Genomic DNA, 18,456 nt, shown 5'->3' with positions numbered 1-18,456 from the left:
GGGGGGGGGGGGGGGTGTTGGCTAACACACTTGTGAGTAGTGGCATGATTACAGATGGCACCCTGGATCAAAGATTAATCTCCCGGAGATCAAAATGAACACACGACACTGGTTATCCTCGATCTGAAATGATCTCATGTGCTTATTCAGCAAAGTCCTTAGATGATTTGGCCTCTTAAAAGGAACGCAAGTGTCAAGACAGTTATCAACCAAGTAGGGTACCAGATGACAGATCCACCCAACACTCGTCTGAGGTTTCCTTTCTTTTTAAAACTGGTAACCGCTGGACTGTGATTGGGTTATGATGTGTCAGTGTTTAGGGACAGTGATTAGGTTCATCCTGGCCTCTCTGACCCTAGGGACCATTTCCATTGAGGCAGAGAGCAGAAGTAGTGGGTGTTTCCACGCCTCCCCCACTCCCAGACCCTCCTTGCCAACTCTCTGGGCTCCCCGTTCTTTCATTCCAAAGACGTCTTGGATGGAGATGTTTCTGCCCCACTGGGCTGGGTAGGTTCACTTTAACATCTCTGGTTGGGGGATCCTGACGGTGAAAATCCACAGACAGAGGGTATGGAAAATATATCAAATCGTACCAAAAAGGGGGCAAGAGTCTGTTTGCTTTCTAGGAAGGGTTAACCTATGGCCAGATGTAACTTCTACATAATTAAACTGGGCACTGTACATTATGTCATCTTCCTCTAAGATAATGTTCTTGGTCGTAAGAGAGAGATCCTGAATAGCTGATCACATTTGGACTAATATCCCTACGGTTTTCAGGCCTCCATGTGGAACGAGACGAGACACAAGGCCGTGGCCTTAGAATTGGAGGGTTGGGGATCATTTCCCACTGCCAGGGGCAGGCTGGGGAGGAGTTTGTTCTCGATGAGTTTCATACTGCGCTCTGTAAGATGGGGTGCACAAACTGGGGGTTGACATACGAGAACCCTTCAAAATCAGACTGGTCTATGTTAGCGATGACCAGTTGATCGGGCGGTGTTAAGACAGGTTGCCCTCGTGTGAAGAACTTGTCAAAGTTTTCTGCTCCTTTGCCACACTGTGGAGAAAAAAGGAGAAGAAGGAAAGGTCAGTAGGTATTACAAAGCGCAGAGAGCGGCTCTCTGAGAGCCTCCTGTGGGGAGGTGCGTGGCCCGGGGGCGTTGGGGCTGGTTAGGCAGGAAGAATCTTGGGGGACTTGCAGGTCTGTTGGATTCAGAAGCCAGGCACAGCCAACGCCACCGGCGAGTCACTCAACTGTAAATCTTCACACACCCCTGGTGGAGATGCACTGCTGGCAGTAAGGAAGCAACAGGGAGAAAGCTTCTTATTTCATGTCCACCTCGCTGCACAAGTGGAGCTGTGAGCGCCAACATCACACACGCAGGGCTGTCAGCCGTGGCTCCATGTTGCAAGACCAGGATGCTGGTGGTTACCCCTGAACCCAGAGGGTGAGATCACTGCCCCCCACTTGGTTCACCGCAACAATATTTGCAATTAAGTAAAAGCCATATATCTTTGCCTTCCAACTGGGACGTTCTAGAAACTCCAGCCGCTAAGTCAGTCTTAAAGCAACATGGGGTAGGTGTGGTGGCAAGGTTGGGAGATTGGCTCCTGGGTCCAGCTGGAATTCAGAACATCTAGATCGAGCTGGGCCACTGGCAGACAGATTGATGTGGGGCTCATTTGCAGGACAGTCTCAGGCTGGAGGAGGTTTGCACAGGGCCCTGGGGAGGCAGAGTACAGCCTGCTGCCTGTCTTGGATAGTCCTCTCCTCCAGGTTCCCCAGGGCACACTGTGCAGATGGGGGCTACGGGTAGAGCTGCCCTGTTAGCATGTCTGAGAAACAAGCCGTTGAAGCAGCTTTGCTTGGGAGCCTCACACCAAAGGTGGCGGGGGGTGGAGGGGACTGTACTCCTCACTTTTCCAGCCACCCAGAAGGGTTGTAGCATATTGAAGTCCCTGGGATTCCAGGGTGACTCTCAGAGCTGGGAGTTTCACTGGTGATATTAATAATGATTTTCAATGTTACAAATTATTGCCCTTTTACCCACTGGTAGTACCACAGGGGCAACAAGGATTAATTCTGAGTTAGCAAAGTTTGAAACTACCCAGGTATTCTCTGACCTTTAACAGAAGATAGTTGTAGGTAAACTGTGAAGTGGGGTCCACCCACTTTCCTCACCTGTAAAATGGGGAGAATAACCGTACCTCCCTCCCTGGGCTGTTATGGAGGTTACAGGTACAGAGTTTTGCACAGAACACAGTGTGTGGTAGGAGCTTAGTGCGTATTGTTGGTATCTTTATAAGGCCAGTCTAGTGTCATGGACCGCACCTTCTTTCATATCCTTCTCTATCTTCTAAAATGTTTTCTTGAGAATCTAGTTTTGTTATAATTCTTTTCATCACATGAAAGCCTGCTGCTAAGTACCTGTTGAGGAGGAAAGCATGTCATAAATTCAAAGCAAGGTCTTCATAACTCATGACTTTCCTTTATGGGGTTATTTTCATTTTAATAAGCAACCATCCACTCATAAACCCAGGAGATGTCACGTTGCAGTGACTTGTGGGTATGTGGGGGACGAGTGTGGTGGGGGAGACGGGATGAGAGGCAGGGGGTTGTTTGAGGGCATCAAGTCACTCTACAGAAGCCACACAGACTGTGAGGACCACTCATCACACAGGCCCCACCTCCCACAAGTGGGACAGCAAAGCTTCTGCTTGCGCTCCACGGTGCCTTCTCCTCGGAAGAGCACAAGGCACTTCAAAGCAGAGGCCAGCAGAGGCAGGGTCTGCAGCACGTTATCGCCCCACATGCACAGGCCATTCGGAGCCACTGGCAAAAGCGCTTCAAGAAAGAAAGAGGGGCACACTCTTTCTTCCCAGGAATTAGTCAGGAGTCTGCACCTGACTCATCAGTTACACAAACAAGTAGGGACCAGCTGCCGTTGGGGCACCACTTTCAGACACTCCTGTGATGATGGTAACAACTAAAGAAATAGTCTTCTTTTGGATATACCAGTGGTTCTCAACCAGCAATGATTCTGCCCCCTCAGGAACCCACTTTTGGTTGTGACGACTTGGGCAGGGGGTGCTGAAGAGCACGCTGCTGATCACCCTACAGTGCACAGGACAGCCCATCCCCCAACAGAGAATGATCAGCTCAAAACGTCAACAGCGCTGCTGCTGGGAAACCCTGGGGTGTCCCAGGCTTGTGATGTGGGTGAGGAGCTCCCAGGGTCAGTGTCAGGCCAAATGTGGGGGCCAAACATAGAAATCAGGCAGGAAGGGCAAGAGGTGGGAGCAGAAAAGGGAGAGCTGCCGGAGCCCAAGGCGAGAACATGGTGAGCAGGAAAAGGCCCCTGTGGAAGCTGATGAACCAACTCCCACTGCCTGGAAGAATGCAAGGAGTCCGGGTCATCGTTCCCAGAGGCCAGGATGTGTGCTCCCTCAATAAGAGATCATCTCCCCTTCTCTTAGGCTCACTAACCATGCAAAGATGAGCAGGAAGGAATTTTGGGGGGCGGGAAACCAGTAAAAGTAGGTGAGTCTGTAAAAAGAAGAGCAAGGCCAGCCAGGATAAGATGTTTTTCTTCCGGCTGTCCAGCTACCTGCCTAGCTCTAGATTTATCCATTTGTTCTGTGAAAAGATGGCCCAGGTCTGACCCATCCCTTTGAGTACCGTCTTCATGGTATTCACAAATCACATTCCAATGGGAAGTTTCTAAAAGCCATGGCTTTATTGCAAAAGAAAAATAAAATGCAAATTGAAAGGAGAGTTTCCAGGATCTAAAGGGGACCCCATAAACCTCAACACTGAGAAGCCTGGGATGGATGCTCGAGCACATCACATTCTAAAGCGGGTGTCCAGAGGTGGGTTACTCCTAAGGCACGTCCACTGCTTGCAGAGCCAAGCACTGTAATAAATGGGGCAAAAGACCTTGCTGGTTAAAGCCTCGTGCTACATCTGTGCTGAGGATAGCAGGACTAAAGGGAGAATGATGGAGTCCGACCGCGGCTCTGCGTCACACCGAACGGCAACACCACTGTCAGTCTCAGAACTGCTCACCACCAGAAACACCTCCCCCTTCTTTCTCACTCTGCATCTGGAATTTTCCCTGATCTCAAAGAGAGTAATATTTTAACAAATGAAAGCTTTTCTTAAACTGGTTCACTTCGGTGGAGAGATCAGAGGCAGGGACAGGCCGAGGGCAAAGAGTAAAAACCGACCCACTGAAGTTCAGACATATCAAGAGTGTGACAAAAAGGGACTAAGAGTGTATCTTAGCAAGAAATGGGGAGGAAAGCCCTGGAAAAGCTGGAGGCTGACATCTGAAGATAATATAAGAGCCAAGATTCAGAAAGACTTTTCGTTTTTTTGTTTTTTGTTTTTTTTCCTTTTTGTCTTTTTTTGTGTCCGGCAACGGATCGCAACCCTCAGTGTCGCGCCCGTACCGGACCGGGACCGGCAACGGGATCGCAACCGTCGGTGTTGCACCCGCACCTCGCTCAACCAGTGAGTGGCCGGTCTGTATGTGGGATCTGAACCCTCGGCGGGAGCGCTGCGCTCCCAAGCGGCGCACTGTAGCAGTGTGCTACCGGGCCGGCCCCAGAAAGACTTTTTATTCCGAGAGAGATCACACCGTGACGAGGTCTCCCTGCCCCACAAAAGGTCAGGGGAAGCATGGCTGTTTTTACCACAGGTTTGTACTGTGAGAAGTATCACCTGTTATTACACAATGGAGGGTCTCTCAAGGCTTTAAAAATGAGCCCTCCACAATTCTTACCAAAATTAGACCCAGAAACAGACAATTTCCTTTAAGTCAAATTGGGGAAGGTCTTGAGTTACTTGTTTTCAAGCTGTTTACATGGAGGACTCCAACTATTTCCTGTCACCACCATCTCTACTGAAAAGAATAATGGAAATCACAGCTCTTCGGATCCTGGGGACAACAGCTTCAACAAGCCCCTGCATTCCCAATGTAGAAGACAGTCTTCCTACTTCCTACAATCAGCCTCACTCACAACCTGGGCTTGATGGGCAGTGGCCTCAGGCGCCAACCTTGGATGGGAACAGGGAACAAAAAGAGGCACCATGGCAGGTTAAGGGGGTGCCTAGTGGTGCTTGTGGGTGTGCGAGTGAGTGAGCAAGTAAAAAATGAAGCTAGCCTGACTGCAGACCCCCTCCCAACATTCCTGGGGGATGCAGTGGGAGGGCTGTTACCACAGCTATTTGAAGGGCAGCCTCCATGGCCAGCTGTGACAATTGGCCAGTTTGGATTGTCCATGGCCTCGGAGCTCTAGGCTACCCAAGAACACACAACAGCTAAAAGCAACTTGTGAGCAGAACCCCTGGGCTGGGTCTGCACTGTCTTCACTCCCAAAGGCCACTGTACCTTTTGCCAACTGAGGCTTCTGTTATCTGGGATGTGATATGCATCTGGAATGTGACAACTGGTGAGGGACCAAGAGGGAGGGGAAGGAGGGTGGCCCAAACCTGACTGGGCTGTGTGAGCCCAGACTAGTTCCCTGGTAGTGCCTGAGAGCAGGTGAGGTCTTGTATTCACTGGGCAGTGTTGATACCTGAGAGAAAGTGGGGGGCCCAGCCGGTGAGGGACCAGACCAGAGATCAAAAGCCCCAAGGTAGAGCTTAGGGCAACTCACTGCATCTCTCTGTAAAGGTCAAATGGGGATGTGACTATCCACCTGCCCAGGCTATTGTGCAGATCAAGGGAACTAGTGCATGTGAGGTCCTTTCTCAGAGATGAAGCCTGATACAGACATAAGGTATGATGGGTGTAGCAAATGCCCAGCACATACAAGGCGTGTGATCAATAACCTACCCTCTCCCCCACCCCACCTCTGGATTCAGAAATTAACTCCTTTGCTATTTTTGACATTCCTACCCATTTGGTGAAATTATCACATAATAAAACAAGCCCAGAAGAAATCAGGCATGGTAAAGACGGTAGAGAGCACAGAAAGACGTGGACCCCACGTGGAATCTGGGCTTGCAATGCTTCCCCTCCAAGCCCTGTGTGGTGGAGGGGCCGCTCACAACCCTAGCGTCCTGGGACAGGGTGTGGAGGGAGGCTGAGCTGCACTGCAGAAGTCAACCTCGGTTGTGCCTCCTGCCTGAGAGAGGCCACCAAGCATGCATGATGCAAGCATCGGTCTTAGCCCTGCCCTCTACCTCAGTGTTTCCATCATGTAGAACAAAACCCATGGTCACTGTCATGGGATTGAGTATGGGAATATGAGTAGCTCAAAAATACAGCCACTAAAAAGCAAAACCAAACAAAACCAAGAAGAGCAGGAAGAGTGCAGAACAAATAAAGAGCAAAGGCGTGTTGCCAAACTTCCAAGAAAGGAAACATACAAGGGCGGGGGTCTCTCTCACAGTCACCAGAAGCATCAGGATGTGCTTGGTCTTAAGGGAATCCTTACACGCATTTTGAGTCCCAGTGCTGGGGGGACCGCAGCACTGTTCTGTGGTCTGGTGGGATGCACCAGTAAGCACATCGCCACCATCTGCACAGCTCCCTGATGCATATCTGTATGCCATCCTTATTTAAGCAATGTCCATACTATGGAACCACCCAGTGAGGGGATCTAGCCACCAGCCTGCCCTCTCTATGAAGATCAGCATGCTCAGGGAATGGCCTTCCATGCATGACCAACACAAGCAGGAGCACATGGGTCAGGGTTAAAAGTGAGGTTAGTTTGCTCATTTAGTCACCCAAGGTTCTGGAAATGTGCTCACCGAAGACCTGGATGCCCACTGAAGCCAGTGCATTTTGGTACAGATAGTCTGGAGAATAAGAACGGACAGAGAAGAGGATTTGGAGAACAGTCACTTCCTGGCCTTGGAACTCAAGAATCGGGAATACCTGTGTAAAGAATGCCTTAACCTACACAGGCTGACGTGGAGAACCCCCCTGAGATGGAGTGTTATATGAAGACACAAGATGCAAAACATGGTACAACCTCGTCATGTATATTTACACATGCATACAACTTTCTGGAAGGTTACAGAAAAGATAATGGTTAGTGGGGCAGTACTGTTTATTTCACCATAGAGAGACAGTATTTTAATAATGTTTTTTTAAAGTGACTGGGACCTCCTTTACCTCCTGCCAACAGCACCTGTACTGAGAGATCGGTGATGGGCTTTGGCTTCTGGACAAAACGAAACAGTACTTGTCTCACCTACTGTCTTAGAGCATTATCTAGCAAGGGCAAATTCTGCTCCAGAGGAAGGCTAATTATATTGATGAGTTTGCTGATAGACACCAGCTATAAGCCATACATCATATGAGTGAATTCTTGTAGGTATGATAGGCACATGTGTATATAGTCAAAGGTTCTGGCTTACTGTCTTCTATGGAATAAAGACATGCACTCCGTTTGTTCTTTCTTTATATTAATGGCCAGCTTTAGAGGATTTAAGCCTTCTTTTCCAAGAAAAGTTGTAACGACTGTCATTGTTGGGGACCTTCAAACTTGTCACCTCACAGGACTTGAGGTGTACAGGGTCTGTACTGATGCTGCCACTCACCACTGAAGCTCTCTGAGGCTTGCAATAGGGCTACTTATTTATATTGAGTATTTTAAATGTCGTTTCTTCCAATTTCTCTTCCAAGCAGAAAAGTATTTGGGAGAGTAATTATCAAAGAACAAGAAAAACTGCTTGCCTCTAATTAACCAAGTAAAAGATGCTTAGATTGGTTTAGAGGCTTAAATCAAACCTAAATACATCATAATGTGACTTATTCTAGTCTCCAAAGACTGGTTAATGGTTGTATGCTGTCAGCAGAGCTCCCCAAGTCTTGAGAATCTCAGTTTTCATTAGCATCACTGTTACTGGCTCAATACAAACGCCAAGAGAACGAAGCTACCTGTCACCCAAGAGAACTGACTAGATGCAGCTCAGGCTGCCATTACTGTACTGTACTGTATCCATTAGACAATCACTCCAGGGCCCCTCCCCCTTTTTATGTGGATAGCTGCTGCTGTCTAAATAACTTTTAGACAAAAAGACAAAAAAAAAAAAAAAAGGGCCGGCCCGGTGGCGCACTGGATAGTGCGCCGCTTGGGAAGCGCGTCGGCGCTCCCGCCCGAGGGTTCGGATCCCACATACAGACCGGTTCCCGCTCACTGGCTGAGCGAGGCGCGGGAGCAACGCCGAGGTTTGCAATCCCGTTGCCAGTCCCCGGTCCGGTACGGGGGCAACACTGAGGGTTGCGATCCGTTGCCGGACACAGAAAAAAAGACAAAAAGACAAAAAGATAAATAACTTTTCAGAGTAATTATGAAAAGAACATTACCACAAGATGTCCTTATTTTCAGGAAATACACAAGAAATGATTTAGGTGTAAAGAGGCCTTACATATAGCTTACTCTCAAATGATTCAGAAAAAAATATGTATATGTGTGTGTCTGCATACACACACATGGACAGAGATACAGAAAAGGAATGGTAAAGCAAACACGGTAAAATGTCAACATTTAGGGAATCTGAGTAAAGAGGATGCAGAAATTCTTTATACTATTTTCCCAACTCTTGTGCAAGCATGAAATTAGAAGTTATTTTAAACTAAAAGTTTTTTTAAAATATAAAGGATCACTACACCAACTTCAAAAATTAAACCATCGTCAAGCTCTGCAAACAAGCAAAGGGCACCGTGAAATAAAGGACTTGGTGTTGACTGGGAAAATGAGCCCTGACTATGTGTTCTCTCAGCAGAGGCACCTACATTTGCTCCCGATGTGCTTACACTCTTTGGCTCTTGCTGCAAAAATGACAATGTCCTGGTGAAAGTTCTTCTGTTTTTTTTCTGTCTCTTTTTGATAAAATAACAACAGTAGTTTGCTAAGAAAGGCCACCCATGAAAGACAGGCCTATTTCTAAAGTGCTCTGCCTACCTGTCAACTCTGGAATATATTTCTTGGTGTTAACTTTATAGATTAATTCCTCTTTCACTAATAACCATTTAATTACGGTGGATGTTTCTGGCTTGATTATGAACTAGCTATTCTGCTCCTTGGTGTCAATAAACAGAATTCAAAAAAGAATAATCAATAACCTTACACTTGTAGTATTTGTAAAATGTGCTACGAATAGAAATTTGAAGGCTGTTCTTGGTCATTTTATTCACATGAATAATAAACCAGGGTAAAAGCCTACAAAATTCAAAGTGACACTGGATCAGAATCTTGGACTTTTTTCTCAGGCAAATCAGAAGAAAAGCTTTCCTTTCCTCAGCGAGTTTTCTGGCTGCTGGGCCAAGTGGGCTGTCCGTGCCATCTTTCACCTGCCAAGTGCCTCCTCACTTACCTGATGCTGTGGCAGGCATGATGGACGCTCCCATTTCTCCCTCTGTAACTGAAGATTAACCTTTACAGAGGTGACGTGTTTTTTCAACTTTAAAAAAAGGTATCTTCTTATACGGAATCTTCTGAACATTAATGGGCCTCTTTGTGATGACTCAGTTGTGTTGTTTAGAATATCAGGAATATGCTGAGCTGATGGTCCTTATGTCTATGCGGCAGAGGATTCTCTACGTGTGTTTCTTTGAAGGGACTGCTGAAGCCAGTGTGCTTTGCGCTTTTCTCACAAAGGACAAGAGAGAATTAAATGGCTGCCTCATCTCGAGCAAAACATAGCACAGCTTTCTGTTTTTACCTTTGCTTTTGTTTTACAAAATAAATGAGTACACAAAAGGCTTTACCCTACCATGTGGTTGTCCTGTCTTGTAGAAAATCACAGTGGCACATGGCAGCCTCTCAGGCACAGACATAGCTGTCTGGACCAGGACTGGACTCTCTCCCACCATTGGCTGCTGAGGGGCAGGTTCTTTCCTCATCTCTGGGCCTCCAGACTTGCCACCATCAGGGGAGATGGCTACAGTCCTGTCCACCTGACACTGGCCACTCTCCACTCACCTTTACGTGCAACCTTGCACAGAATCTAGGACGTGCCTGCACTGCAGATCCTGACCTTAATGTCGCCATGAGATGGAACGTCTATGCCGAGCCTCCTGATAGATCACGCCATGTTGAGATGTCTTTTGTGGTGGGATCTCACATTTTGCATGGCACTTTGGTCTAAAGTTTAATTTCAATAATGTCACTGGCAGTTATGAAGATGATAAAAAGACAGCACACTATGAGAACTCCGATTCCTTTGGAGAAGTGCTGTGGCTGTCCAGCAACAGAGTCTCTCTCCCCTCCTTTTGGGAAGTCAGTATTCCGGAAAAATCTTTCAATGAAGTTTCAAAAAAAATATATAGCAAGATGTTAGACTCTGATCATATAAGCACAAACTTGGTCTGCAGAGGCACCCAGCAAATAACTGTGCTGAAGTTCTGCTGCTAGCATTTTACAATGAGCAAAGGCTTAATTACATGGGAGCTAGGAGCAGTACCGCATGTGAGAACAGCTACTGGCCCTTAATCCTGTAAATCTCAGGGAAATAGATTCACCAGCACTTGGTAAAGGAAACACCAGGCCAACTTCACTGAGACAGACAAGGTTTGTCAGTCAGGGCTATTAAACTGTTCAGAGGCGAGATGGTCTCAGAAATGGGCTCACTGCGCATGTCAGTGAGCCTTGGGCAGCCACGTTTGCCCATGTTTTCAGCAGTGATGTTTTTAGTTAAACTTTATTTTTTATTGATTATGAATATTCATGGGGTACAAAGGTGATTGTCACCACTTGTGCTCAAGATGTGATGGCCAGATCCAGACCGGAAGCATGCCCATTACTACAAATGGCGATTATACTCCATGTCCCCCACACAATTATCCCTGACCTCCCTCCGCATCCCCTTTTCTCCCACCCTGCTTTGTATCCCTGTGTATGCTCTCTCCCTCTGCAAGTCCAACACACCACTGTGGTCTTTCTTTCCTTCATTCTTTCTCTCTTAGCTCCCACTATGACATGTGGTATTTATCCCTCTGTGCTTTGCTTATTTCACTCAACATAAGTTTCTCCAAGCTCATCCATGTTGTTGCGAATGGGAGAATTTCATTCTTTCTGATGGCAGAGTAGTATTCCATGGTGTAGATATACCACAGTTTCCTTATCCAATCATCCATTGATGGACATTTAGGTTGGTTCCATGTCTTGGCCATTGTAAACAGAGCTGCAGTGAACATGGGAGTGCAGGTATCCCTTCGACATGGTGATTTCCATTCCTCTGGGTATATACCCAGAAGTGGGACTGCTAGATCACTGTCAGAGAATGCTCAGCTCTGTATTTCATCTATAAACTCTTTTGACTTTTTGATTAGCTTGGGTTCAGGGAAATACACTCTTCACTGAGGAAGCTGGGAAGCCACATCACAGAATCACTTTCATATGCAGCTAGCTTTCCCTGCCACTTGTCCTAATCACAGCATGTTTGCAGCTCTGACTGAGGTCGCTTTCTTTTGTTCTAAATGTCCTCTTCAACCACTTGAACTGTCCGTGGCATGACATTTCCATTCCAGCATGGCGATGCATGAACAGAGCAATGTCCCAGGAAGTTGCTGGACAAGGTGGTATGTGCCCTTCCAGTTGATGCCACCTCATGTGAGATTAAGAGCCAGACTCAGCTGCCGTGTGCAGGGCATGGTGTGAGGACTAAGGGAAACTGAGCCCTCTGAGGGCTCTTTGCTGCCCTCCCAGGGACCAGAACTTGCCGATTTACCTCTTTGCCCTCGACTTTCTCCTGCTTTGCAACCAAACATCTGCTGCTCCCCTTGCAGCCGCTTGCTTCTAACCTCCATGGATGTCTTCCTTTCCCCTGCTGTCCCAGCTCCTCCATCCGTATTCCTTCTACCTTCTTCCTCTCCTATGCACAGGTCCTCCAGCAGAACATGGCTTCCGCCTGAGAAATCTCGCTGTGAGCAGGTCTTTCCCTTCCCTCTGGCTGGAGCTCTCACCAGCAGGGTCTTTCACAGGAAACCTTCAGTTAGAGAGCCTTGGTCCATGATTTCTGCTTCTGTTTGAGAGGTCAGGGGCTGTTTCTTCACAGCCAAAAGCAATTTGTTCTTCCCTTTTATTCTAAACATCACTCAGTTAAAAAAACAAGAAAATCCATTGGCACTCTAGGAATAAAAAATAAATAAACGCTGCTCATAACTCAACTGCCTGCCACGATACAACTTTGCTTCCAATGATTTCCACAGGGAACAGCTTAAACTCTTTGCTTCAGGAGCCAAGTCACCCTCTCGTTTTCCCTACATCTGAGTTAAAGGCGAAGTATCCACAAAAGGTGTGAGACTATACAAATAAACACCTTCTTCTGAAGTAAGGTGGGAATAAGCAGAACATGATGTGTTTTTATTGTTGGCTTTGCTGCAACTCAGCTCTTTCTGGAAAATGATTGACAAGTAATTGCATTTTGTACAACTGTTAAAACAGGGTCAGTCTGTGTCTCTATGTTGTTCCTGTAAAGATACCAAGCTGTGTCTATGATGCTGCTGCGTACTTTTCATATTTTAATTTAAGACAACAAATAAACATGAAAGGGAGAAGGGAAAAAGAAAATCCCTAACTGAATTTTCTACTGAGGCTGTTTGCAGCATTATCACTCTGCCCACCCCGCAAACCTTAAAACCAGGTTTGTATCCTGAAGGGGTGGGACTGTAGGAGAGCCCCTGAAATCAGCATCCAGGTCTGGCTAAAGAGAAGGTGCGGTGGCAGATACATGAGCGCCCTGTTTGAAACGATGATTCAGGAGGAAGTCAACTGACCTGATTAATTTTAGTTTTTCTTCGGTTTGGACTAAAAATATCTCAGAAAGAGAAAATCAAGTGGGCTCACCAACAGCAGTTTTATTCTTAGAGGACACATAAGCAGACTTGAATAGGAAGCTACAGCTCTAAGAATAAAGCTGTGTGCTACCCAGTCAGTAATCTGCCACCCCAGAGGGGTCCCCTTTGTCTGCTCATAGGGCACCTGTCAGAGGGGACAGATTTGGGCCAAATGAACATGGCAGATGCTTCTGGAACTGACTGCAGAATAAAGCAGCTCTCTGCGGCCCTGAGAGGAGAGGCACTACGGGCAACTGACCAATTCTGGCCAGGATGGTGACAGAGCTCGAAGGCACAGATCAGCCCAGCCCGTAGAATGGGATGCAGGGAAAAGCAGGGTCCCTTGAGGCCGCTCTGAAGTGGCAGGTGGTATGAGTGAGAAGGTCGAAGTCTTATAGATTCTTGGTTTATCTCTAGAGATATAAACATTTAAAAAGTCACACACTGCCTGCAATTAACAATCTGAACCAGCCACCAGGCAGTCACTGAGATAGAGCACTGGTGCAGCAAGTGAGGACAGACTCCGTTCTGGTTCCACTACCTGTCAGCTGTGTGTCCTCTGGTAAATTATTTGGCCTCTCTGTGCCTCAGTTTTCCCAACAGTAAACTGGGGACAATAGTACTCGTCTCACAGGGTTGTTAGGAAGATTAAATGAGTATTTGTAGAGCACTGACAACAGGGCCTGTTTGTTAAATAAGTGAAAAAAATGGAAATCACACAGGAGGAGTCTGAATACAGGTGGCAACGTCAGAACTGGCTACTCCTTGCAGCGGGGCAGTAGCTACAGTGGGAGCTGCACCCAGGCCCTGCCTCTGAGCTGGCTGAAACAGTTATACTTTGGGGTTCCCATTAGTGCAGGGCAAATCCGGGAAAGCTGGAGACAGACGCAAGGCAAGGCAAGGACTGCAGCTCGGCTGGACTTGAGAGCCCACAAAGTCCAAGCCCCAAAGCAGGCCTGCCCTCACTCTCTAAATTGGGGGGGCTCTGCAGCTCCCTACTAGAGGGCGACACCCCCCACCATCTGTCTTTTCTCTCCAAATTTGGCAGGAAACCTGGCTACTTGGACCACAGAATTGAGGACAAGGCTGCTACTTGGCTGTTTTCTTCTGCCTGCAGAGGCCAAGGTCACCAGCTTCCCCTCTCCAGGAAGAAGGGTGGGTGGGATACACCCAGGATTTGGGGAAATGGGGCTCAGGCAACGGCCTGCTTTATTGGACCACAGAATTGAGGACAAGGCTGCTACTTGGCTGTTTTCTTCTGCCTGCAGAGGCCAGGGTCACCAGCTTCCCCTCTCCAGGAAGAAGGGTGGGTGGGATACACCCAGGATTTGGGGAAATGGGGCTCAGGCAACGGCCTGCTTTATTGGACTCACCACTTTGGGCTTGAACGGCGGCTGGATCTCCCTGTTCTCCAGTTTTTCCCAGTCGATCCTCCGGAAGAAGGCGTGTTCTCTCACATCCCTCTCTCCCTCAGGCCCACAGCCCAGCCGCTTGGCTGGGTGTTTGGTCATCAGCTAGAAAGCGAAAGGAGAAAAAGAGAGAGTTTGACAGCGTCTTCCCTTTGCCTGGCTCTGCCTCCTGCCCTGATCATGTGGATGCCTAGATGGCACCCCAGGACACTTCCCAAGAAACTCAGTGGCTTGCACAGGGCGAAGCCAACTGACAAACATGACATTGACAAGGACAGGCCTTTCCATAGTGATTTTCATGATAAGGAAACAGGGAAATAATTTGAATCCATGGCAAAACATAATAAGAAGAATTTAAATAGGCTTTTTTATATGCTATATTTTAGAGCTACCATTCTATATGTACATCTGGTAAAAAGGCATGCAATCACTAAAAATCATGTATATTGGAAATATCACAGCCTGGTATCACATAAGATGCTATAGCAAGCATCACATACCTATCTATTGTCTGAACCAAAATATTATCAATTAAAAATTCATGGATTAGGAAAAAAATGCCATTGCAAGGAGGACAGCTAGTTAATTTCAACATGCTCTTGCAGGACATAGAGGCAAGAGCAACTATGAGCTCTTTGAAGGCATAAGCCAGTGCTTCCTGATCTTAGCATCTCTTCCAAGGCCTTGCCCCTGAAGACACGTAATAAATGCTTCCCAAACAATTGATCTCCCCAGAAAATGCTGAGTGTGTTTTACTCCATTTCACTAAGTCTGGAAATAATTTTGTGACTTAAAACTTGACCATTAAAAATTTGCCAGGTCACAACTAGCAATTCCATTCCCAGGCATTTCCTCGACAGAAATGTGTTCATATGTTCACCAAAACATAAGACCCAGAAGGTTCATAGCAGTTCTATTTGCAATATCCCCAATCCAAAGTGAAAACAACACAAATGCCCACCAGAAGCAGAATGCATAAAAATGGAGTTATGTTTCCACAGTGCAGTTATGTTTCCACAGCAATGTGAAAGAAGGAACTCCAACCACACCCAGGAATGTGGATAAATTGACCATCACGATGCTGAGTGAAAGAAGCCAGGCCAGGGAGCACACATGGCAAGATTTCACTTCTGCGAAGTTCAAAATAGGCAAGACCAATCCATGCAGTTAGAAGTCAGGATACTGCTTATCTTGGGGATGGGGTAGAGACTGTAAGACAGGACAGGACGGGGCTTCTAAGGTGTTGGGAATGTTCTGCGTGCAATTACATGGGTGTATTCACTTTGCGGAAATTAATTTATCTGTACGCTGATGATTTGCACCCATCTCTCTATGTATGTTACATCTCAAAACAAGAGGAAAAACAAAGACCTAAGATAGACCAAATGAGGCAAGAGATGAGAATACTTTCCAAGGGCTTGTGATTACTTCTGGTAATCCCACCACAATTTCATTAAATGGAATGGGATCAAAACTACAGTATGATTAGGTGACTGGGCCAGAGTTCCAGGACATGTTGGGATTTCAATTCATTCTCCCAGCCTCTTGCTTTTCCCTCTATGCCCTGCATGTTACCAAGCCCTAGCCCTCGATGGCTGAAAAGCAGCGGCATGGGTCTGTGGTGTTTTCTGCCATTTCTCTTGGAAGCAGTGGGGGAAGGCATTTTCCCTGTTGACCCTCTTGGTCCACGATCACAATAGGATCCAAATCTACTTACTCCTTTGCAGATGGAAACAGCCTCCTTGGACAAGGATTTTGGATAGGAAACGTTGTGCTCCATTATAGACTGAAACAATTCGTCTTCATCTTCACCATCAAATGGAGGCTGTTCCAGAAAAAAGAAAGATGGGAAAACATTTAGGCAGAGTAATTCACTAACACGACACCTAAAGATCCAATTCAGCACCAAGAAACAGACGAAGCTTCTCAGCACACTGCAGCCTGCAGTTAGCTCAGTTAACTTGCAGGTTTATTTGATTATCTTCAATTAGGTTGGTGGTTGGGTGTTTTTCATCTTTCCTCTATCCCTTTAATTTATCTTGCCCTGGGCAACCCCAAACAATCTTTAGGAAAAATGCTTTTGAGTGATGCTTTTAATGATTCGCAAATAAATTATGATTAATCCATTAGTCTTCTAAGTATGTGGTAAAAATCTAATTATGACCAAGTAAGGTTACAAATGGCTTTGTGTTCAGAAGGGGGGGGCAGATAGAGAATGCTAACACCTCCACTTGGGGTGAAGGGGCCTTCAGAGCAGGGGCAAAGAGGATGTATCCAGCCCAGGAGCTCACACTGGGGTCTTCTAACCCAACAAGGAGGTCCTCTTTAGGCGGGGACTGCTGCCTGCATGGTGGCAGTGATGGGGTTCAGTTTCCACTGGACACCTCCACTGTCCTCTTCTACTAGGTTTACAATTGCCACGATGAGAGAGTGAGGCATGGTGGCACGGTGGGAGGTCACAGCTTTGAAGTCAGGCAGATATGGGCCAGAATTCTAGCTCTACTACTTCCTGGCTGCGTGTTCACAAGCAAGTGACTTACCTCTTTAAAATAGTTTTCCATTTTGCAAGAAGGGGTTTCTGGTGAGTGCGTAAATCACCTGGTGTTTTGTGTTGTAGCCAGTAGGTCCCCAATGAAGGGTACTTGGCATGTGGTATTGTTACTAAGGCAGAGGAACTCTCTGAGAGGGGCTTCAAGAATCCTCCAGGCATTAAGACCAATCTCAGGATGCCTTTCAAGCTTTTCCCTCCAGCAAATTCCTTAATGTTCCCTTTTGGCTCAGCTAACCCTGAGCTTAGCATAAAAAGGCAGACTAGGGGGTTGCCCCTCTATAGAATCTATGTTTAATCTTGCTATGTTTCCTTCTATGGAAAAGAGGAGTCAGTCACTTCGGCTGATGTGGTTAGGTTCAGATAGTGACAGTGTTGGCTTAAATGTCAACTATATCGTGGATAAAGGTAATGGTGCAGTAGTCAGCAGGATATCCCATGTTGTCAGACTTTTCCCCCTTAGTGAGACAGATCAATTGAACCAAAAAGATCCCTCCCGGGCCGGCCCGGTGGCGCACTGCTACAGTGCGCCGCTTGGGAGCGCGGTGGCGCTCCCGCCGAGGGTTCGGATCCCACATACAGACCGGTTCCCACTCACTGGCTGAGCGAGGTGTGGGTGCAGCACCGAGGGTTGCGATCCCGTTGCCGGTCCCGGTCCAGTACGGGCGCGACACTAAGGGTTGCGATCCGTTGCCGGACACGAAAAAAGACAAAAGGGAAAAAAAAAAAAAAAAAGATCCCTCCCTGCAACCACTGCTCACTATTCCTCTCACACCAAGACCCGACCTTAACCCTGAATCAGAGCTGGGTGTGGGGTCAGTACACGGAAGCCACACCCTCTGAGCAAAAGACACCAAGTCTATGAAGAACCCCACCTTGGGACCATTTGTGGGAAAATGGAGACCAGGGTGACTGGTGCCACTTAACATTTTGGGGGGTTCTGGAAATATAAATAAATGGGCCTCTTTTCTGGCTGTAAGAGCCTGGTATAAAGCATGTTTAATTTTGTGGAAGCGTGCAGGTGGGTGAGAACTAAGCTAGCCCACCTGTGAGCTACTCAGGGCAGGGCAGGGCAGCCTGCAGGGGAGCCCAGGCAACAGAGGGCTCTCTGTGTCAGCGTCACTTCCATCTAGAGAGGACAGGGCAGAGCACGACAGGCTGCGGCTGCAGGGGAGGCCAGGCCTACTGTCTGCCCTTCCACAACTTCTCTGCCCGGTATCACGCAACCTTCTTCTTTTGACCACCTATTACACGACACACACCTCTCATTTTTCCTGTTAAGTGATCCATAAACGTGGTGGAGTTTTGGCTGAGGAGATTTTCATAACTAAAACAGACATGGCATGGTTTCTGCTCAGGACCTTGAATTGCACCCCCGCAGGGTCCCAGAGCACTTGGAATTCGCACGTTCTCTACAGTGTGAACGGGGCCTTGGGGCGAGCAGGGCAGAGGCTCTGCTTCTAGATCACCCACCGACACCTCACGATAAGGCCTGTGAGGGCCTCTGGTCAGGAAGAAGTACATAATTTGTGGGTTTCAGTGCAAAATGAAAATGCTGGGACCCTTATTAAAAAACAATTAAGAATTCCCAGATGCTGACCATGGAGCATGACACCATACATGCAGGGCCCTTCTAAGCGTGGGTCCTGTGCGTCTGCCCAGGTGGCACGCACATAGAACTGGCCAAAGGCTCCTTGATGAGCAG

At 47.4% G+C, this 18,456-nt stretch overlaps 1 protein-coding gene across 1 annotated transcript in view; it reads right to left on the bottom strand.

The window, feature by feature from the left end:
* Positions 1 to 8: 8 nt before the first annotated feature.
* PRKCA (protein kinase C, alpha) overlaps positions 9 to 18,456 on the bottom strand; it is a gene marked incomplete at its 5' end in the record, with an annotated part of 124,659 nt that continues 106,211 nt past the window's right edge. Inside the window, 3 exons of the mRNA XM_008584013.1 lie at positions 9 to 1,054; positions 14,168 to 14,308; positions 15,921 to 16,028. Coding sequence (XP_008582235.1) covers positions 890 to 1,054; positions 14,168 to 14,308; positions 15,921 to 16,028 — 414 coding nt within the window. The remainder of the gene's footprint in view (positions 1,055 to 14,167; positions 14,309 to 15,920; positions 16,029 to 18,456) is intronic.

The sequence above is a fragment of the Galeopterus variegatus genome, unplaced genomic scaffold (assembly GCF_000696425.1).
Source record: "Galeopterus variegatus unplaced genomic scaffold, G_variegatus-3.0.2 Scaffold3126, whole genome shotgun sequence".
Taxonomy (NCBI): Eukaryota; Metazoa; Chordata; class Mammalia; order Dermoptera; family Cynocephalidae; genus Galeopterus; species Galeopterus variegatus.
Note: the sequence above shows the minus strand (reverse complement) of the source record. Positions and strands in the feature narration are given on the sequence as shown.